General features: G+C 38.3%; 1 protein-coding gene and 1 long non-coding RNA gene across 4 annotated transcripts in view; one reads left to right on the top strand and one right to left on the bottom strand.

Moving 5' to 3' along the window:
- The first annotated feature begins 8,659 nt into the window (after positions 1–8,659).
- The window catches only part of dusp8a (dual specificity phosphatase 8a), a 36,996-nt gene continuing 21,604 nt past the window's right edge, over positions 8,660–24,051 (top strand). Inside the window, exons 1-3 of one of the 3 annotated variants that reach the window (XM_058408368.1) lie at positions 8,660–8,978; positions 15,109–15,454; positions 23,038–23,176. In XM_058408368.1, coding sequence (XP_058264351.1) covers positions 15,224–15,454; positions 23,038–23,176 — 370 coding nt within the window. In that variant the 5' untranslated portion in view covers positions 8,660–8,978; positions 15,109–15,223. Of the gene's footprint in view, positions 8,979–9,046; positions 9,186–11,833; positions 12,020–15,108; positions 15,455–23,037; positions 23,177–24,051 lie in introns of those variants that run through there. The other 2 variants (XM_058408370.1, XM_058408369.1) reach the window with 2 other exon arrangements.
- Positions 19,685–24,051, bottom strand: part of LOC131364907 (uncharacterized) — a 33,828-nt gene continuing 29,461 nt past the window's right edge. Inside the window, exon 3 of the long non-coding RNA XR_009206540.1 lies at positions 19,685–20,711. This is a non-coding gene — a long non-coding RNA (uncharacterized LOC131364907). The remainder of the gene's footprint in view (positions 20,712–24,051) is intronic.

Below are 24,051 nucleotides of genomic sequence, written 5' to 3'. Positions count from 1 at the left end.
AAATACCACCTGAACTAATAAGAAATACAGCACATGATTAGATTCATTCAGTGGTTTTGCTTTGGCAGCATCGTAGCTGTAATTCGAACGCTGTCGAATCCCCAGCAGCTTCCAAGTTGAATTAATCTGCAAGGTGTTTTCTTTATCCTTTATCCAAACTACTTCAATTTGTGCCGATAGATTGAAGTTTATATAACGCTTCCATGTACGGTCTTGGTGATAGCTGAGTGTGAAATGCGCTTGCAGGTTTATTAAGTTACTATGATGATAAACAGCATTGTGAATGACCCCACACACCCCTCACACACACTCTTCACCCTTCTGCCATCCAGAAAGAGGTACCGAAGCATTCGGACCCGCACAACCAGACTGTTGAACAGCTTCTTCCCTCAGGCAATCAGGTATTTCAACAGAGAACTGAAATGAGTTGGACACGGATGAGCACACACACACACACACACACACACAACTGAGAACTGTTCTCAACAGAGCACTGAACTGTGCTGGACACAGTGTTGTACACACACACACATGCACAACAGAGAGCTGGTCTCAACAAAGAACTGAACTGAGCTGGACACACACACGCACAAAATTTGTCTTGTTTACATGCACACGTCACTTTTACATTGATCTTGTTTAGACTTTAAATATGTTATAAATATTTATAACTGTTCACTTGGTCACTTTAATTAAATGTATCTGTTTTAACTTAATTGCTTCTGTTACTTCTGCTGATATATTCACTGTCCTAACCTGTTTCTATCTGTCTTTACACCCACTGTTAACAGTTTTTTTGCACAAGAGTCAGCATTATATGTCTTGTTTGTCTGCACTGTCTTGTCTTGTCATCTGTCTTGTGCACTTATGTTGTATGTTTAGTTTCTAAAGAATGCACCTTGTAGGAATAGTTTAGTTCTATGTTTGTCTGCGTCACCTGTACTTTGTTTTTGTTCTGTGTATCACCTCTGCTCCATTAGGAACGTTGTTTCACTTCACTGTGTACTGCATCAGTTATATATGGTTGAAGTGACAATAAAGCTTCTTTGACTTTGACTTTGATTTTATCAGTTATGTACATATTACATGAACGCTTAGGCGAGCTACAGTTGTGCTCAAAAGTTTGCATACCTTGGGAAAATTTGCAGGATGTGTACAGTACCATTTTTTTTAAAAAACATGAGTGAGAATGCAAAACACATTTATTTTATTTCTTACAGGACTCAAGTTCATATGTAAGGCATAACAGAATGACACAACCATCAAATAAAACATGACAATAAAGAAAATGAGGAAATAATCCCTGTTCAAAAGCTTGCATACCTTTAGCTCTTAATATCGTGTATTGCCCCCTTTAGCATCAATGATGGCATGCAGTCTTTTGTAATAATTGTGCATGAGATCCTTAATTCTCTCAGGTGGTACAGCTGCCCATTCTTCTTGGCGAAATGCCTCCAGTTCCTGTAAATTTTTTGGTTGCCTTGTACAAACTGCACTTTTGAGCTCTCCTCAAAATGGCTGAATGATATTGAGGAGACTGTGTTGGCAACTCTAGAACCTTCTCCTTTTTTTGCTGTAGCAATTGGAGGGTCAACTTGGCCTTGCGCTTTGGATCATTGTCATGTTGGAACATTCAAGAGCGTACCATGCGCAGCTTTTGTGCTTGCAATCATCTTGCCAATAAATTTTGACTAACTTCCCTGTCCCACTGGAGCTCACACAGCCCCAAACCATGAGAGATCCACCACCATGCTTTACAGTGGGGATGGTATACTTTTCACTGTAGGCCTTGCTTGACTCCTCTCCAAACATAGCGTTTATGGTTGTGAATATAAAGTTCAATTTTGGTCTCATCACTCCAAATGATTCTGCTCCAGAAGCTGTGAGGCTTGGCTAGCTGCTGTCTGGTGTACTGAAAGCGGGCCTTTTTGTGGCATGGGCGCAGTAACAGCTTTCTCCTGGCAACTCAACCATGCAGGTCATTTGTGTTCAAGTACCTCCTTATTGTGCTCCTTGAAACAACACCACTTTTTTCCAGAGCAGCCTGTATTTCTCTCGAAGTTGTTTGTGGGGTTTTCTTTGCATCCTGAACAATTCTCCTGGCAGTGGTGGGTAAAATCTTTTCTGCTCTACCTGACCATGGCTTAGTATCAACAGAACCTCTTATTTTCTGTTTAAACTCTTTATCAGTACTGACTGATTAGTACTGACTGGCATTTTCAATTGTTAAGAAATATTTTTATATCTATATAAAATATATATTTATATATATATATATATATATATATATATATATATATATATAAATAAATATTTTTATATTACACAGGCCCATTGGTAGTTATTTTATTTCAGCCAAATCAGTGCATCGCCTCATAAGCTGAGAAACTCACTGACTATTAATGCACAGACACTAATTACATTTAGAATGAGTCACAGGTGTAGAACCTTCACTTTGATAGCCATTTAAACCTGTGTCAGCCTGTGTGTTTATAATGTGGCCAAACATTCAAGGATATGTAAACTTTTGATCAGGGTTGTTTGGGTGATTTCAGTCATCATTAGGTTTTAAAAAGGAGTCAAACAAGTCTGTGATAATTAATGATTTCATGTGACCATCCTTAAATAAGAAAAAAAAAAAACCTTTCATTATCAGTCATTTTCCTAATAAACGGCGATGTTTAACAATTTCTTTGAGGGTATGCAAACTTTTGAGCACAACTGTACTTAGAAGTGGGTAATGAACTAGTAGCGAGCGACGTGTTGGAGACCCTTGCTTTAGAGTCAATGCACACATTGCATTTTACTTATCTATCCATCCATCTATCTATTACTTATATATATCTATACTCATCTAGGTCAGTGGGTTATGACACAAAGTTAAATTGGCAAGAGCTTCATTACAACCGACTACGCCACCTATGGTATAAACGGAGACCCCAGGAACTCGCTACCAAAATAAGTTTTATTTTGTTAAATCGTTATCAAGGGATGGAACACACCCGACAAAAACTCAAATACACAATTCTTTATTACAATCAAGGGATACTGGAAAGAATAAAAAAGAACCAGGGTCCAAATTCCACGCTCAGTAAGCAGTCCGGAGTTAAAACAGTCTCAGCTGGGCATCAGAAATCACAGCCACCATCCTTTAACCCTCAATTCCCCAATAAAGGCCATGGGAGTGGTGATGCTGGAAAATAATGAAAACACTGCCAGCATCCAACGTAATAGTCTCACAACACTTAATATCCACACAGATTTTCAGTCTACTCAGTAGCACTATTATACCCTAAAAAATAAAAATCGGCCGATCTAAAAATCACTTATTTAATAAAAACAGCCAATCTGATGGACGCGTTTTCTTAACGGAAATGTTAATAGTTCCTCTCCAGTTGTAATCAGTCGTACTCACAGCGTGACCGGATAACAACCCCACTATCCAGTCTGTAGTCACGCGCAGAAGAATCACGTCAATGTTCGCGCTCGTCTTCGCAGCACCCGCAGTAGACTCCCGCAAACATCCATCCATCACGCATGCTGCTCGCCCTATAAAACATTATGCAACACAACCAATTCTCTCCTTATCACATCTATATTGCTTATAGTAAATGACCACATGCTTCAGCTCGCCGATGCAAAATATTCTCTGGCTTTGCGGAAAAACCTTGTACTAAAAGGGGTGAATGAATTAACAAAGCACAGTCCTTAATAAAGAAAAAATAATAATTTTGTTGTCAACTGTAGTACCTAATCTACAAAAAGACAATGTTTTAGGTCTGGTATTTATTGGTAAACAACGGCTTATTACTTATTTGTGGAATTGTTTTCCCATCATTGTGTGTCGCAAATCAATTATATTAAATATCTAAAATTGTGTAAATATGCTGTATATATATATATATATATATATATATATATATATATATATATATATATATATATATATATATATATATACAAACTTCATTTTAGAAAGTAACAGCCGCGAAATAACCATAATAATAAAAGATAATTTCACTTTATATTCAGACACATAGGCATCAAAACAATAGCAAATATATAAATACCAAGTATCTTCTCATACAACTTAAGAAAGATCCCGTCAACACAGATTTCAGTGGCGGTGTACAAATTCAATTAAATGCTAAACAGTTTATATAATCTATTTATACAATTATAGATATAATTAACCGCGTTCATGCAAATTATATTCTGTTATATTTTATGCTGACAAACGTGTATTTATTTTCAGTCTATTATATTTAAAGGATCCGAAAGCAGGCGCTTAGAGATTGTGTAATAGTTATATTAGAACAGCTGTTATGATAATTAACCAGAGATAAAATGTAATCAAAAATGAACACAAGGCAAAACATTTAGCTATTTAGTTTTTTCACCCCCCCCATACACACACACACACACACACACAAAACACGCACATTTTATATAATTTATTCCTATTTTCCAGATTTATTTATTTTTTTAATTAATTTATTTTTTTGCCTTCTTCCTTTTCCTCTTCTAAAGCTGCTAGTTATTGGCTAGTTAGACCCCAGCATTTAAATTGTCTGATATAATAAACAGTGTGTGTTTATGGACCCCTACACTGCCACGATGAGCTTGTTAAAAATATAAGCACACAGATCTCATACTCGGATTGGCGCGCGACTCCGACTAAAATTATTCACTTAGTGATTAATGTATTGCTCACGTGTACTCTTTTAAATAGTGTCTTACCAAGAAAACACAAAGACAGTCTTGACCTGTAAAAATTATTATTATTTCATCTTTACATACTCTGATGCCTGACTGTCAGGTTGTTCATATTAGGACACAGTTTCAAGGTTTCATTAATTATCACGTTCTTTTGCCTGATTGTTCAGAATTGTCTGATGACTGCAAAAATATTGTATTATTATTGAACCTGAAATCTTGAATCTTGTTGATTTGCATATTGAATGCTGATTGGCTGTAGATGTAATATTAACAGCACAAACTGTTGTTGATTTGCATATTGAATGCTGATTGGCTGTTGAAGATATTATGTTAACAGCACAGGTTGTCGTTGATTTGCATATTAAATACTGATGGCGGCTGGTCTCTATGGATGTATGCAGTAACTTTAGTAAAGAGCAGTCACTCCACACTTAGTTTTGCTCTGAGTTTTGGCAAGAAAATATTACAAACAGTTGATGATTAAATGAAAGAATAATTGAAAATTGAATAATTGAAATAAGTTAAAGAATCTTAATGCTTCAGGATACCAAAACATTTTGGACAATTTCATGCTCCCAACTTTGTGGGAACAGTTTGTGGATGACCCCTTCCTGTTCCAACATGACTGCACACCAGTGCACAAAGCAAGGACCATAAAGACATGGTTGAGTTTGGTGTGGAGGAACTTGACCTCAACTCGATAGAACACCTTTGGATGAATTAGACTGGAGACTGCGAGCCAGGTCTACTCATCCAACATCATGTGCCTGACCTCACAGATGCGCTTCTAGAGGAATGGTCAAAAAAATTCCCATAAACACACTCCTAAACCTTGTGTTTGAAGATGTTATAGCTGCAAAGTTCGGGCCAACTCCATATTAAATTCATTTATTCATTAATTTTCGTTAGGAAAATTTGCTCTGACGCACTTGTACTGAGTGGCAAAGAGCATGTCCATGTCCATGCCACAGGGTGGCGCAGTTTCACTCTACTTTTTATGCCGGAGCTTCTCTCCTCATTCTCGTTTGTTATGACGCAGTGAATTTTTTTTTCTTTGAATAAAAATGATTTCAAATGAATTTCTGTAAAGATTAATTGCGACAAAGAGCTATTCAAGCAAAATCAAACATTTCATGAGTTAATGTTTTTTTAAAGAAAAAAACAAACAAACAAACAAACAAAAACCAACAACGCTCATACAGTCAGACCTTGTGTACTTGCACATGAAGCTTGTATTTTTGGTTTAGATTGCTTTACTCAGTTCAGCTGGTGCTGTGGGTTTCTCAACATCAAATATTCTCATGTTGATGACTCAAGTGGTTAACCTTGTATTCAAATAGCAATAGTAATGAATCTCAATGACAACAGCTTCTTTCTAAACAGCTCACTGTTGACATGGGTCACTGAATCCCTGAGCAGTCATTTCAGTCCCCTGAGTGAGGGCTGTTTACAGTCTGCAAAATGATCTAATTACATTTAGACCCATGGATATACAACACAGAGTGGCAGTATTTATGACACAACATAGCTTGTCTTAAAGCAGCATCTTTGTAGGTCATGGCATGTGATGGTATTAACTCTACCACATTTCACTCTGTCTCTGTCTCTCTCTGTCTCTCTCTCTCTCTCTCTCTATCTGTGTGTGTGTGTGTGAGTGTGTGAAAGTGCAGTCTGAAAACTTTTAAAGACCAGAAGCTGTCTACCTAGAGTGTTTACTATAAACACAAAAACTTCAGGTATCAAGTTAGTACATAAGACAATTTAACTAGTCATTATCATCGTGCTTTATATATTTTGAACTTGTATAAAGTGAATAATGATCTTTAGTTTGTATTGTATAACCAAATATCCAGTCAATATATCACAGTTATACATCAGTTCTTGTCTCATTTATTTTCTTACATACCTTACACAAAAAATCAAAAACCATAAAAAACCAGCTGTGAGTTTTTTCCAGGCTGATCATCATGTTATCAGAAGGAAGAGATTATTTGAAATGTTTACTGTTTAATGTTTTTTGTTTATTTTTATTTTCCCATGCAGATCTACAGCCTGCCTGTCTCTATCACTTTTGTCATCTCTCTGTCATGTGTGCTATTGTGTACATGTAAACTCAAGGGTGCAGGGTATTCTGGCTTCTATAAATTAATAAATGACCACTGTTTGTCATCAACAGTTCATGAGTGAATACTCAAAAACCTGCAAAATGGAAATATATAATTTTTTGTTTCAGGTGCTGTCCAATTTCTCATTTCTGAAACAAATCTGATATTTTGAGCTGACATTTTAAGCAGTGATTTTGCAGACTATTATAAATTTAATATAAAACAAAGGGCATGTTATGTCTCTCTAGTGGACTCTCTCAAGGAAGTGGTGGAGAGTAGGACTCTAACCAAAATGCTGTCCATCATGGCCAACCCCGACCACCCACTGCACATATTTTTTTTCCCTCTGTTTTCTGCAAACAGAGGAGTGTGTTCAGTGGAAGACTTCTGTCGCAAACCTGCTCAACGGACAGACTTAGGAAATCCTTTGTTCCCAGAGCCATTCGGCTCTTCGACACCTCTCTACAGGGACATGGTAATGTGGACTGGGAGATCTAGGCTAAGGCTCGTCTGCTATATACATCATGGTGTTACATGTATAACTCACATCCGTTAGATTCAGGGTCTGCTCAGTTACTCTCACTATTGCATATCTTGCCATTACAAACAGACTTGTACTTTCATGCTGCTCTTTGAGCAAATATTACCATTTGCACTGTCACTTGTTACATATAAAATTGCACATCAAGGCTGCACTGCAATTAACCTAATTTCTCTTATTCCTGCCCCCCCCCCTTTAAATTGTGATTCATATGCTGTATTTATTTGCTTCTTATATATCTTGTAGTTTTTGTTCTTAACATTGCACTAGTAACTTCTGGTCAGGTATCACATTACCCTGTGTATACTGACTATTTGTAAGATATACAGTGTGCAATTTATAACCTGTCTTTGTGTTACTGTCTCTATCTATCTATCTATCTATCTATCTATCTATCTATCTATCTATCTATCTATCTATCTATCTATCTAGTTACGTCTCTCAAAACATCAAAAAAATCAGATGGTTTCATGTGACACATTATGTAGAATCAATCCATTCAAATACTATACTGTTATTCATTTGTAAAACATATTTACTGTAATCATAACACATTATTTGAATAGTATTATTGTATTTAAATATTCACCATTAAGCCGAACAGACATAGGCCTAATAATATGGAGCACAAATGAAAACTAATTTAAAACTAATAAATTCCTCAAACACTTTAAAATGTTTTGAGTGTAGTGATATTATTCCTTGATGTGTACATTTTTTTGTTTTTTTACTTCCTCTATAATTATCGACTGTTATTTTGAAAAGCATCGTGTGATTGACGGACAGATAATAAAAATAGGCCAATCAGGTTGAAGCTTTTTTATGTTAAACCACACCTACATCATGTAGACCTGTTTGTTTTCTCCACCATTTCACCTCATGATGGCACTGTCTGACTTTCAGTTCCGCCATTGCACGATTTACTTTCTGGGAATAAACTATAAAGACATAATTTATGACGCATTTACAGCACGAACCATTGTGCTATAAATGCTCTGTTGTAGTCAGTATAATCACTATCGATTGGTATGGGTTTTTTTTTGCCATTATGAAGCGTCTGGCTCTGAGCGTGCATGTACACTGTGTAACCTACAGGCGCGCGCTCCCGGCTTTCCGCCGCGCTGCTCTTTTAAATCCCTGTGGCCCTTTAATCTACCGATCACGACGCTGACGTCAACTAAACCTGAGCCTTGGCTTCCTATTGGCTGAAAATGACGTCAGCTGCATTTTTCCCCCTCCTGAACCATGACCTCATCCTTAGTTAATTTTTAGTGCCAAAGTGCACCTTCTCTCTGTGTTTTTATTTATTTATTTTTAACCCGAATGGCTAATAGATTTGCAATTTACAAATCACTTCACCTGACCAGTCACTAGTCGTAGTCGCCGGCCGAAATACAAAAGGATAAGAGTGAAATGTATTGCAGGAGTCGGTCGTGTTTTTTTTTTTTTTTTTTTTATCCGCATGCTCAATGCTCAGTGACACTAGTGTTTTGAGCTCGTCCACGAGCTGGCTGGATCAGTAAACACTGCGTGTTAATGGCGAGCGGCTTCTGCGTCTTATGGAGACGAGCTGAGCAAAATAACGTGCTTTTGGGGAGACCGGGGACTGTACGGTACGTATAACAACGCGTTTGACCGCTCAAATGCGCATGCGGCATATCATACAATTATCTGAGAACGAGCTCGCGCTGTTTCCACTGGGGCTGTTAATTCGAGCGCCATCCAAAATGCGTTGTGTGTAGTCGGAGAAATGAAAATGGATGCAGAAGCACGACTAATCATAACAAATTGACCAGTTTTTATTTGGTGTCATCTTGGTGGTGAGTTGTTTTTTTTTCCCTATTCTGATGTCCGCATGTTTATAACCATCAATCATTCGCAGCTGTCAAATTCCACTCTGGCTGCCTAGGGATTCTCATAATCACATCCTTATCAACATAAACACGTATTGATCCCATACAATAGAATATAATACAAGATAATATCATAATATAAAATAAAAAATATAGAATAATATTAAAATCTTAAATCTAAGTGCTTCTAAAGCTTTAACTGCTCTTGGCAAAACATTCGTTCAAATAAGAGTTCATAGGGTATTTCTCACTTCATAACACCAGCTATCAATGTAAATAGACATGCCATTAATGATATGTTCATGTTGCTGTTGGAGTGTCATGACACAGGAAAGGAGAAATCCTTCATTCTCATGGTACTTGATGGTTTCTTTTTGTCACTCATCATTACTCATGCTTTAATTTCCATAGATGGATAGGGTTAACACATTGTGAATAGTAAAATGTTTTCTTGTTCAGGCCAGTCTTTGTGAACACAAAAAGGTGTGCGTTGTACATCATAAATTGGATCCCGAGTTTATGTATACAAAAGGATGCATGGCAGCAGCGTTCTACAAGCTGCTTACATCCTGAACTGCTTACCCTACTACCTTACTAAAGAAAGTGTGTCAAACTAATAGGCCTGTGTTGTCTCTATCTATTATCACACCTCAGCCCATGACTGTGAGAAAGCCTTGATTGTAAACTCTGTGCTATTTACCAATTCAGCTTTTTTTTCCTGAGTCACCTGCTTTTATAATCTAATATAATGTTATATAATAGTCTTTATGGTGCTTAGGCTTCTGTCCTTTTAGCCACGAATGGTTAAATTGAAGTGGTTAAGGCTCTGGGTTAATGATCAAAAGGTTGCAGGTTCAAGCCTCATCAGTACCAAGCTGAACAATGTTGGGCCTGGGAGCAAAGTCTATAACCCTTTCTGCTCCAGGCATGCAGTATCCTGGCTGACCCTGCTTTCACCCCAACTTCCTAACTAATATGCATAGAAAATAAATTCACTCTGCTGTAATGTATATGTGATAAATTAAGTCTTCTTCTTCTTTTTTAAAATTTGTGGGTTGTATAACAATGTTTATATTCCCATTATACTTGATTACACTTAATGTGAGCTTGGTCTGTGGGAAGATATTGTCTCCACTTGGCTTTAGGGGGAAATATTTTCACACTTGAGTTTAAAAATGAAAAATGACCATGATATTTTTGTGTGGAATTCTAGTGTTTTATTGGATAACTAGAATAAATAAGTGTGTGTGTGTGAGAGAAAAATATATAAGATTATGATAGTGATATTACTTGGTATGATATAGCAGTGTGTCAGTGTGACTGGCCACACACTGTGCATTGTCAGATCCTGCTGGGATACAAATTTGTGATGTGTTGTTTATATTGTGCCTTTCTTATATTAGTTGCGTAATCTGTGCCTGTTTTAGTACCCTGGTTTAGATTTTAGATTCAGAAGACATGGTGTTGCAGTACTTGGAGTCAATCCTAGAAATGCAGGACAGAAATATAATACATTCTCATCCTCAGATGCTGATAATCCACAGAGAAATTAATCTATCTATCTATCTATCTATCTATCTATCTATCTATCTATCTATCTATCTATCTATCTATCTATCTATCTATCTATCTATCTATCTATCTAGTTTGTCTATCTGTTTATCTATGAGATCACTGTAAGGTAGGAGAGCATCATTTGAAATTTCTCAATAACACTAGAGCTAGGCCTGTTGTTCCAAGAGAAACATTCAACTGCAGCTGCATTCATCTTAATATAAGCAGACTTGTAGCCAGATTTGTCACTGCTCTATTATTAACAGAGACCTGTGTTTCTCAGTGAGCTGTACTAATGACCACTGATAACATGTATATCTGGCTCAAAAATCACAAAAGGCAGAGTCAAACAAATGATGTAACACGCTTCATTAGGAACCTTCTCACAATGTTTATTATTAATATTTGCTCTCGTTCTCTGATGTGCGCAATATGTCATTGTGTAAAGCAACTGCTAATGATTTAAATGCAGACCATCTCCAAATGGTGTGTTTTTTCACTGCATGAGCTCTTTTTTGTTTCTGCTTCTTGGAGCTAAGGATGTGATTATTGTGTTCTACTGTAATCCTTGGCAAAGGCAAAGTATTCATAAATATCAGTAAATTCCAAACAATCAATAAAGCAGCTTCTCTGGGCGCTTTGTTGCTTTTTGTGATGCCAGAGTAAGCTGCAGCTTTGCTCTGTGCCCAGTCACTGTTTTGAGTTCACTCTGTTGCCATAGCAATGAGAACATCTCAGCCAATCGGTATCTTAGCATCTGCACCAGCTTTTACCAAAGTCTTTCAGCAGCAGTGTTGATGCTATGAGCATTACTTCTTGGCCAGCAGTGGAAGCTAACAGATGTGACTTTGATGATGCCAAATAAGTTCATTGCTGTGCGTTAGTGTGTGTCTGGTTAAAAATGCAGTCCATGATCTGTGTGCGGTCGAAAGCATCTCTCTTCCTGCTCTCTCACATCCTGAACTGCAGTGCACAGCCCTGCCTAGAGCTGAGCCCCCCCCTTACTCTTTTTCCTCCTCACACCGGCTGTGTTGTCAAGCAGAGGCAGCGCCATTAGATGCATGCAGAGGCAGCTCCTTCACATCCCGCCGGCTCCAGTGTGTATTCACAGACACAGACACACAAATACACTGCAGGTGTGCTCGTCAATGCATCGATCCAATGAACAGAAAGCCTAGCCGTGCCAGAATGGACTATAGGCTGAAACGAGGATGCACATCACCCGTGTGATGACGAGAGGAAGGCTGGTGCGATTTGTTTTTTTTTTAATGGCTTGTCATTTATGAGTAAATATTGCAGTGTGCCTGAAGGATTGATAACTGTGCATGTGTATTTGGCTGATTTGTTTGAATCAGACACAGCAGATGGTTGATCGATGTGAGTGGCGCAGCGTGTGCATCCATATTGATGCTGTTTTTGTGAGTCTGGTTACTAGGCAGTTCTGTGTGCTGCTGCAGATCAGGAGAGAAGAGACTGGGCTTATAGAATGGCTCTTGTTTACAGTGATCTGATACAGAAGTCACTATGCTGCACTTTTAGAATTAGGAAATGGAGCATAATTGTTAAAGGCTACACACATCTATATAAAGATTTAAAGGTAATGAGTTTGATAGGATATAACAATTTAATGATATAAAGCAAACTCTTGACTTTTGACTGATATTATCTATCTATCTATCTATCTATCTATCTATCTATCTATCTATCTATCTATCTATCTATCTATCTATCTATCTATCTGCTTGTCTGTCTGTCTATTTTTGGCATTTGTTATTGATTGCGCATATGTCTGTTTTGCAAGATGTGGAAATATTTGTAACTGCATACTTATATACTTGTGCATGCTGGCTCAATGCGTCATTGATTATTCAAACCAATTCTCATTTCCACTCTATAACAGTCTGCATGGCAGAAAAGACATTCTTGTTGCACCATCCCATCATACACTCTGCGGAGAGAGAGAGAGAGAGAGAGAGAGAGAGAGAATGTTTGTGTTCTGATGGACTGCCAGGATGCTGATCTGGATGCAAAGTTCCTTGTCTTGGCCGTAGCTTTTGCTTAGCCAGCAACTCGATTGCACTAGAGTGCTTGTTTTTGGTCAGACATGCCTGCCTTGTCACACACAGATCTGATGCATAAAGAAACCATATGTAGTTGTTTATTATTTTTAGTTCCAATCAGGTTTTTAGTGTCTGTCTGTGTGTTGTGGGTCTGGGTGGGTATATGTTTGTATGTATGTATATATGTATGTATGTGTGAAATTTCTGCCTGATGCCAGTGAAAGTTTAGCTCTTTCCACTTTCTCTCTACCTGTGTTTAAGTCTCTGCTTGGAAGGGAGAGAAGGGCAAAGCTAGCCAAGGCATATATTTTTCATGACTGGTGTGTTAGAGGTGATATGAGAGCAACACTGCAGGCAAGTGCACTTTCTGATTGAAGGCCACATTGGATGGGAGGCAGGGGTTAAACTGGGATTTAGGAGAGAAAATCTGACTTCTCTCAGCAGTACCAATGTGAGACCTGTATGATTTTATAGGAACTATCATTGTTTTCAATATCTGTTTTAACTGTGGGTGTTATTTAACTCTTTACAGTTAGGGGGCTAAACCCTAAGTATTACTTAAATCCATGGGATACATATTTTCATAATTTTCTTTATACAATTTGTTATCAGTTATGCATGATGGCTTTATAATGAGCTGCCTTTTTTCAGTTGTCTTTTATATTTTGTTTTCTTTTGGAGTGACACTAGGTCTCCTAAAGTACCAGTAAGAATCATCCATTTGTTAATTTACTCCAACCACAGAAACTGAATTTACTCCATCTGAGTGATTTGCAAACGAAACTTCATCTAGTTTTAATTTTGTTCTAATCTAGGTCTGCTTACTACACACACAGAATTGACCCCTGTGTGTTATATTTGTGCTTCTTCTACTCAGAAATTTGTGAATAAAAGACACTTTATGAATAAGAGGTTACCTCTTACCACTTTTTGGGGGGGAACTGGGCAGGATCACTCATAAGATGTAAGTGCACTTGTGTCCTCCTCTATCTGAATGACTCAGTGGAATGAAGTGGCATCATGAGGAGTGGGCAGAGTGCTGGCGGATCCTCCAGGAAAGCCAAACGTGATTGTACTTGGTTAAGTGATCAGACAGCATGACCACAGACAAGCGGGTTTGCATGAAGGCTGCTACAGCCAACTTGCTCGTTTTACATAGCGCAAATTAACATACATATTCTGAGAGTGTGAGCTGCGAGACTCAAAAAGTTCATATTTGCATTTCTCAAGAAGATCATAAGAAATCAGTTCTTTCATTTCCAGCCAAGATTCATCTCACTGTTGGCATTGGCTCATCAGTGAATTCTGCTTATTTTTTAAACCATCAATTTATCATTTCAGGATTTCTTCAGAGTTGCTGATACCCTGTGAGTTTTAACTAGCCTGATTTGACAAACAGCCATTAGCCTGACTATGAGCTACAGGCTTCTGGGTTCATTTCCATTTTCATTAAATGCTAACTGCTTGGTTGTTGAAATCTAACGTCAGTTCATTTTAAGTGGTTTTGCTTTTACAAAAAGCATACAGTGCCTAATTATAAGGTTTTAAAGGCCCTGACATCTTATGATAGCAATTGAGTATGAGTATGTTTTTGAGTATGTTTTCCTGATTGTAATATATTATACCATTGATATTTTATTTATGAAACCCAGACATAACCCAAATATAAAAATATGTGGCTCCCCAGTGTAGATGATGTCAGTGATGATGTCAGGTGACCACTGGCAAATAACAATGTAATGTTATGTTACATACTAATAAAAGACTGTGATAACTTTGGTAATTTGTACTCGATAAATCAATAACATTTTAAACACACCTTAATAGTGTGTGTGTCTTTGTGGATTATTTGCAGTTACCCTGTCTAGTTTTTATGTAAGGACTGCTGCAGTACTAAGGATTAGCATTATTATGGGGTTAGATGAAATAATTGAAGTGAAGCTGTTAATATAACAGTGCAGCATACTCATCATTGAGTGTGCCAGCTTTAAAGTTCTCTGAGCTTAATTTAGGCCAGCTCGGCCTGGTTCCTGTTTCATGAGTGAACAAAAGCTATTCTAAATCTGACAGCCAACATCACACTGACAGTGCTATGGAGTAAAATCTCTCACTTGATGAGTACTCTTGCATTGCAGTGCATGTCTGATGATGACAATGTTGTCAATGTGGTCTGATGACAAGCATAAGTGTTCCACTCATGGAACCAATAATCAGCAGACTGGTATTCTAAGTCTTGTTTAGTTTTATTCATTAAAATGTCCCCCTTCTCTCCTTAGGAAACATGGCAGTCATGAGGTCTGTCTTGAAGCTACTTGGCTGATCTGACCCTTTCAGCCCCTACCCAGTGTGCATCTGTGCTGTGGTCCTCGCCCTATCTAGAGCGGCTCCTTCATGGCAGGGGAGAAGGGTCGTCGCAGTGCCATGGATATTAAGCGCCTAGCAGGGCTCCTGCAGCGTGGAGCCGGCCGCCTTCTTGTCATCGACAGCCGCACCTTCTCCGAGTACAATGCTTCGCATGTGCACGGAGCTGTAAACGTCTGCTGCTCCAAACTTGTCAAGAGGAGACTGCAGCAGGACAAAGTTTCAATCACGGAGCTCCTGCAGCCCAACGGCAAGGTCAAGGTACATTGCAATGCCATTGAATTTGAGAAGTGCATTTTTTTTTATAAAAGTATTCATTCTGTACCTCTACAGTTTTATACACTAATTGACTTTTTTACTTTACAATATTACACTGAGTTAATATTTGCTTGCGAACAGTCATTAAAGAGCCACCACTGTGGCACCCACTTGCAGTGGGACATGGCCAAGTTCTTATGCACATGCAGTATTTGACACTGCCTCTTGTTAGAAGTTTGGTTTTTTAAGCGTAATAATCAACAAGTGCTTTGAGATGTAAAAGGAGAAGTGATGAGAAGACTGATCATCTGCCTAGAAGCTGCACTTGATTTTCCAAGCACACTATATTTGGATGACCACTGTAAGTTTATTGCTTATCACTGATGCAGAAATTGGACACTTGCACTTTCCATGACATCTGCATTGAATATGACATCATTTTTTCCATCTCAGCAAACTAGCATGACCTATTTTTAGGCACAAGGTAAAACTAAAAGAAGTTGGTGGGGAAACCCATGTGAAGCACATCAAAAGGGTGCCCAAGTTATAATGTGTATATGGTATAATAAACTTTCTAAATCACAAATATATGTAGATATATTGATTCTTCATGCAATTAATAGTATCTTTAATATAAATAGTAATATCCATTGGCTTCATCATCCAGGGATATTTTTGTGGTACGTGACCCTGCATGACCCAGACCTTAAGATGGTGCAGGTGTGACTTGTCTATTTGATTGGCAGTTCATAAAACTAATTTTTCTAGTTCCTCATATTGAATTTCAGGCATGAATGCCTGACCTGTCATGCATGCAGTCTACCTCATGCTTCTCTGGTATTCTCATATTCTTTTTGTGGTTCCTCTTGCTCCATCTCATCACTGATGCAGACAGATACCATACCAGATATTTCAGAGACTAGGGAAAAAAAAGTCTCAATAGACTGTAGAAAAGTACGATTTTAACATGTTTGTGTGGACTGAACCAAATGTATACCTCATTCATAATTCAGCGCTAAACATTATAATATCACTTTCAGCACATCTTCAGATTGTGAGCTGTCATTTTGAACATAACACAATTTGGATCAGCGATCCTGCTTGTTGCATAATTGTAGTGTGTTGCCACTAGTATTTTGTTTGCTTTTATGTTCCCAAAGATATAAGATATATTGTAATTGTGTCTTTGGACCAGATCTTCCAGCAGAATGTCCATTAATATAACAAGTCAATGTAACCCTGCACTGGTGCTGTATTATGTCACTCAGAAAAAAAGGGTATAATGCTTGTGATTAATGCATAGTCTGGATAAAGATGGAAACTGGGCATAGCAGGAGAGGCAGGACCGGGTGGACACTAGAGACTCTTTGTTATTGGCTAAGCATGACATCATCGTCTTTTGTGTAGCCACTGACAAAGTGCAGGCTAGGCACGTGCAGTGTGTCTGTATAGTCAGCTCAGGCTCCTGATCAAGCCTTCCCTACATGCAAACACTGCTCAAGACTCCTGGCAAGGCCTGAGGCAGTGGCCTTAATGTGAAAGCAAAGCAAGCAAAGGCCACCACTGTAGTTCATTGTAAGGGTGCATAAAGGAAGGAAGTGAAAGGGGGCATTAATGGATGAACTGAATTCATCTCCACATAGATAGTGGTAAAGTCCCTCTTGGAGCAATGCTTAATCTATTTTGGATTTCATCTGTGGCAAGCATTTCTCAATTTGCATTGTTGCTGTTACTTCATTATTATTTCGTTACTGGCCCTCTTGGTGATCTGCTACAACTTGCCTATAAGCAAATTGTCATTAGAACTAGAGGATGCGGACAGCTTTAGTCACCAGTTTTCATCAGTTTCAAACATCTGAATCATGCATGTACTTATGCTGCACAAAAATGGTTTCAAAGTGAATAGGTTTTGAATATATATTACATATAACCTTTAATGGTTCCATCAAGGTACAGAGTGAAAATGCTAGATTTTTAGAAGCATTTTTATAGAGTGTAGCACGCAGTTTGTGAACTTTTATGAGTAAATTAATCATTGGCTGGAACATGTGACTATTCACCTGATCTCTCTTGCTTATTCTATGCTCACTGTATACCAGTGAATGTGCCTCCAGTGATTCCTCTTTCGAATTGAATTGATCAATTTTGTAAACAACCATTGGCAATAAAATAAGGTTGCCCAATAGTGCTCAGAAAACCATGACTAGAGCCAAACTCAAAAATTTTCAGCAGTCTCAAAAGGGAGAATATCAATTCTACTGTTAAATACCCTCATTCTTTTTATGACAGCTCAAAATCCCCCAACCATTCATGTCATTTCTGTTGAGTCACAATAAATCATCATCCTAGCCTATCCACTTTTAAAAATATCCAGTGGTTTAATTGAACCTGTGTTTGTCTTATGGCTGGTTGGCCCCATTTAGGAAGCTGCATGACTTCAGGGCTAGGAAGAGACATGGGAAGATCTCCATTGGTCCCTGGAACACCCAGGAATTTACCAGTTTTAGAAAATCCCACTACATGCCATCTAGGGCTTTTTAGATACAAGGATGTTAGAGCACACCAGGTCAAAAGCAAGACTCATTGAAAGCAACATTCAACATATTTTGTCCCAACAACTTACAGTAAAATTGATGATCAAGAATTACTGACCCGCTGGACTTGGTATTTATGTGCTATATCCCTACTTACTCTGCATGTATCGCTTTATAATGTGCTATTATGGACTTTAATAGATTACAGTGTGCAGTAGTCCAGTTCCATGTTAGGATCATACCTACTATAACACACATTGCACTTATTGTTACCACTTTTAGGTACAGTAAATATATGGGTTGCACACTGTTGATACTGTTAAATATTCTCACACTGACTAATCATGTTCAAATTGTCTATATGTTTAGCAAATATAAAAAGCTTTTGAACCACCTCAGTGTAGAGTACAGTAGCTAGACCAGGCAAGTAGTAAAGGGCAATAATAGGACTTTATATGCAGTGACAAACGAGGCCATTTCTAGGCTTATGCTAATCCCTGCCGCCAAATGTTCCATTGAGTTGCTACTGACAGATGGTTCTGTGGTTGCCCATGGTGAGGACAGACTGAGAGGATGGCCTGGAGGATATAGTGACTATAGCGTATGAGGAAAAAGCTTTTAGCTGAGCAGTGGATACAAGAGAGTAATGAGTAGGAATGTGTATCACTATTGCCTGCAGATTAATATATCTGGAGCAAAAATGCCTGTAATGTGTTTTTCAGAAACAGGAACTACCCTACTCTATTCCGTTTGATATCATGGTGTTAATATAACCATTTCCTCCTCCATGTGCATGAATGCAAATACATTTCTAGAATATAGAGAACTAGTTTCAGCTGTGCTTTTACTAACAAATACAGCGATTTTCACATATACAGCATTTATTGTATTAGAATTGGAGATGTGTGATTTTCCTGGAGCCAGTTAAGAACATAACTATCAATCTAAAGTGCAGACCAAAACAACTTATCCAAGATTGTCTAAGCAAGGTGGTCCTGGCCTGGTTCTTCAATGACTGTGTTACAAACCTGCTAAACTGAGCCATGGGACAGAGATGCCATGTGTTCTGGATATATGGACTGGAAAAATGGATACACCAAGTATTTTAAGCTAGTTATTTAAACAAACTATCTAAACATTTATTTAGCACCGACTTCATGTTTGTCATCATCTGTTTGAATTTTAGAAGCACTTGTTTGTGTGCCTAGAAATGGCAAATGTTTTTTCCCTTTTTTCTCTTGCTGTATTTCTGACTAATGAATGTAAGAATTTTATGATTATATTTTTCAGCCCTACATGCCCATTGGACAACATTTTGTTTTATGGTTCATTTAATTTAGTGCAGTTTGAACCAAACCAAACAATAAATGAACCAAAAGTATCAATTTCACTAGGACTCAGCAAATGGACTGTGAAAGCACCCCCAGAAACTTAAAATGATACTTCATTTGCTTTTATTGTAAAAATCATATCTTGACTCCATGCCATTCACATTGGCTTCAGGATTAAATCACATTAAATTCCTATTATCTAAAATATGCAAAGAAATATAAATAAATATCACATCAAGACTTTACACACTTGTGATCACTTTGTTGCAGAAAAAACAAAATAAATCCCCTCTTGTTATCAGTTAAAGCAAACTCCCAGGCCCAAACTTACCAGCTTTTCCTGCCTCTGAGATGAAGTTTGGCACCTGTTTACTGGTTAGGATTTGTTAACCTGTCCTCCATGTACACAGTAGAGGAAAAGGATGCAGGCTGTCAAGTTAAAATGTAACCAACATAACCTGTGAGACCCAAATTACACAATTTGTGTGTGCTGCCTACTTAACAATATGTCTTCATGCTGTCACTATTTTAGCACTAGCAGGTCTTTATATTTAAAAGTCAAATTTGTCTTTTAGTAGTACTGTCATTGCAACAGTACATGCTTAATATAAAATGGATAACATTGGTGACCTTGTGGTTTTTACATGGAAATACAAACAGCCAGTTGAATTCTTGCTTACTGAAGCTTCCCAGTTGCATGCTGCCTACCCGCTCAGAGCTATGAGCTGTTATAAAATCATTATCACTTAACAGGAACATGGAACCTGAATGATCTGAACTTGAATCATATTTCTAGAGAGTACATTCATTGATGTGTTATCAATTGACTTATTAACCTACGTTATGGTCATGGTCTCCTACTTGATCTGTGAAGCCAGTATTCATGCATAGGTTTACATTTTGGAATTTGCGACGAGTGACCAGAAATGTACACACACCAGAATACTATATGACTTACTGGTCTTACAGCCCTTGTTTTCCTGCAGCTATAGAGGGCAGGACACTGAAATGCAATTTGAGGAAGGGTTAGCATATTTTAGACAGTAAGTCTTAAAAATGGACAGAAGCCATCTGATCGTGGTTTGTTCTTTTATCTCCAATGTGTAATATTCCACAATTTACTGATGAGGCTGATCATCCTGAGAACACTTTCTATTTTTATACGCTTGTTGTACGTTCCAGGTTTGTGTGCTAGTGGCTTCTCTATGGTATTGAGGGTACCTGTGAGCAGTGTGTGTTGTACTCCTGCATCTTGCTGCACAGCTGATGGTCAGAGCTGATAGTAGTGAAGAGCCAAAGGCCATGACCTGTGTGATGTGAGCTTGTTTTCAGGGAGGCTCTCTGAATAATGCACACATCTCTCCTGCAGAGTGAGGCCATTTATGGACCTGTGTGCTAAAGGAGCATAAGAGTTAGCATGACTGATACCTCCTCACATCATTTCCTTCAGACAGCATTTGCCAGCTCTTGTAAATGTAGGGATTATGTTAGCATTCTGTTAAATTGGTCAGGTTCATAATGAACAAATTGTGCTGATGTCAATAAGCTGCTCTGTGTGAGAAAGCAGCATTACAGGGTGTGTCATAAGGAAGGAGTGAGCTAGTTAATCACTGTGGATGCCAAATTAAATAAAGAGACGTCATTATATGCAATGCAGTAATTCTCAGGTTGTGAAACACTACAGTTGTTCATTCTGTGGTTTGACAAAAATTTTTTAGATAACATCTATAAGGATTTACTTCAAACTTTTTGCTTATGTAAACCAGGATCAGGCAGGAGGCCAAGCCACACAGAGAGAGACTGTAATCCCCAGGTGATGATGATGTCACCCAGCCGATTTAGCTCTCATCCAATTAAGGTGGAACACCTTGTTCGGCCAGCGGGGAAGTGGGTGGAGAGTAGAAGTGTGAAGAGATGACAAATAGGTGTAGCACACTGCCTTTTATATTATCACTCTGTTACTAATTCAATTTGAAAACCTCTTCCATTTCAATCCACAGAGTTGATCTTTAGTCCCTCACATAGTTCACAGTGATGAGAAATATGAAATGTAAACAAGGTTGTTCTAAATGGTACTTTATTATGCCTTCTGTAGTCATGGCTGTGTGGTTAAGCAAGGGCAGCTTGGAAATCTGGCACCTGTGCCTGACCTTGGGCTGATGATGTCAGTTGGGGGCGCTCTGCCAGTCTGCAGCTAGTAGGGCTGCTGCGTAAGCATAAGCACACACTCAGTTCGTATTTACTAGTCAGACACACCCTCACAGTGATTTGTGAGCATGACTGGGTGTCAGCTGATTATTACAGGATATGGACATGGAAGGCAATTCAGTACATTCAAAGTGCACTAGAAATTAAGGTTCCATATGCTGCATTCCCCATTTTCCACCCTTTGTTTCATCTTGGCTTGCTTCATCATCTGTCAATCTTCCCTCGTTTTGTATGGTATCCCTAATCCATTCTGTTTCTTCATCATCAGTCATTATTCACTCATTATTTTGTGTTTCTTTTCCAAAACTGTAAAATGCCCTTGGGTTATAGTTTTATATAATATATTATAATAATAATAATAATATATTATGAGCAGCACTGTTAGCACTGTTGCCTCACAGCAAGAAAGTCCTGGGTTCGAATCCCGGGTTCGAACAGGCAAGGGCCTTTCTGTGTGGAGTTTGCATGTTCTCCCCGTGCCTACGTGGGTTTCCTCCGGGTACTCCGGTTTCCTCCCACAGTCCAAAGACATGCTTCTAGGCTGATTGAAGTCTCTAAATTGCCCGTAGTGTGTGATTGCGTGAGTGAATGAGTGTGTGTGTGCCCTGCGATGGGTTGGCACTCCGTCCAGGCCATCCTGCCTTGATGCCCGATGACGCCTGAGATAGATCAGATAAGCGGTACAGACAATGAAATGAAAAAAAAAAAATATTATTATTTAATTAATTGGGTAATTTTTTTAAGTACATTTTTTATTATGCATTCCTTCTTTCCTCTCCTCTCCTCTCCTCTCCTCTCCTCTCCTCTCCTCTCCTCTCCTCTCCTCTCCTCTCCTCTCCTCTCCTCTCCTCTCCTCTCATCTTGTCTCCTCTCCGTTGCCTGTATTATACTGAGTCACTCTACAGCAGCGCTGCTTGATGGTCACGTGATTAAAAACTGCCTGACAACATCGACGCAGCTGGGTTAGCGTGCAGCCACACACAGCTTAGTGCTAGCACTACACACACTCACACATACACATACTGTGTATATGCTACTCCCTTGCCATCTAATTAGCATTGTGTTTAATATTAGCATTAGAACCTATAATTATACTGCATACTTCCATTCCTCAAAGTAGAGCTGCATGATATGGATAAAAATAGTAGATTGATTGACTCAGCACACCTTGCAGGGTATTAGCATCAACTGATGGACCTGTGAATTCACTCATTAAATATTGACTTGCATTAATTAGACCAAAATTATTTGTATTTTCATTATTTTATCGACTCACTCAATCTTATTTTAAGCCTCAGCATTCTTCCTGAATGAAACACTGTGGATTGTTAGACTCTCCAATGGCACCACTGTTGTGATAGCAAATGACAAAAAAAAAAATCTATATAGTACCACAGATGAAGGTTGCTTTTCTTTTTTCCAGCCCTTGCTTCTCTTTTTTTTTTTTTAATTCTTCCTGTTTTTATTTTTAGCACTTCTCGTTAATGCCCTTTGTGTGTGTACGTGTGTGCAGGTTGATCTGAGCAGGAGACATGAGGTGGTGGTGTATGACCAGAGCACTAAGGACGCTGGTCAACTTTCCAAAGACGGCTTTGTGCACATTCTCCTGAGCAAGCTGGATGGGACATTCCACAAAGTGTCCCTGCTTACAGGTAAAGATGCAGCAATGTAGTTTTTTATTTAATTTAACAGTACCAGAGATGTTCGTATTTACCTGACAACAGTATGGAGCCACTTTACCAACAGAGGGTGCTACTTGCATCATCTTGTATAGACTTTCACAATCTGATATTTCTCTTCCTCTTGCTCTTTTTTTTCCTTTTGTACATGAAGTCCTCAAGTGCTCTCACTCAGTTTTCTCGTTTTATCACTTCCCGTAGCTCTCTGCACTTTGGCTGTCCATCTCTACCCTCCCCTCACCGTTCTTGTGCACACAGCCTTCACACATTGGTGACTGATTTGAGGCCTTGGTAATTATTCCTAACATGTATTCGATAGAAAGATGTGCCCTTGCTTTCACCCTTTGAACTTTCTGTGGTTCATCTAGTAACACTAGTATGACATGACACTTCTGATGTCAGCACTATCTAAGAATACACATTGACCCAGAGGCCTGCTCCTGGTACCGCCATGTGTCAAATGGAGTCACTGCAAAAAAGCAAGTGCCTTGAGACTAGTGCAGCAAATAAGGATTTGTGTTTGGAAGTATTCTGGAAGCCCTCTTACAGAAAACTGCAGTTGCAGTGTAATCTATTGAACATTCCTAATAGCATTATTTGTTCTGGTATCAGTTTAGACATAATAAAACACCATAACAACAGCAATCTATAAATGAGTGCTTATAGTCAACTGCAAAATTATCACCCTTAGTGAAAATGGTTTTAAAAGTTATGCCTGTTAAAAAAATTCCTATTAATTAAAGGTTAGAGAGAAATCTAACCTTAATTTAAAGTCAAATTAGAAGCCTATCAGGGCATGTGTTTTAACAAAACCATTTACGGGACAATTATTGGCACCCCTTGCATTT

Source organism: Hemibagrus wyckioides, linkage group LG14 (assembly GCF_019097595.1).
Source record: "Hemibagrus wyckioides isolate EC202008001 linkage group LG14, SWU_Hwy_1.0, whole genome shotgun sequence".
Classification (NCBI taxonomy): domain Eukaryota; kingdom Metazoa; phylum Chordata; class Actinopteri; order Siluriformes; family Bagridae; genus Hemibagrus; species Hemibagrus wyckioides.
This window is presented reverse-complemented; position numbering and strand designations above follow the sequence as displayed.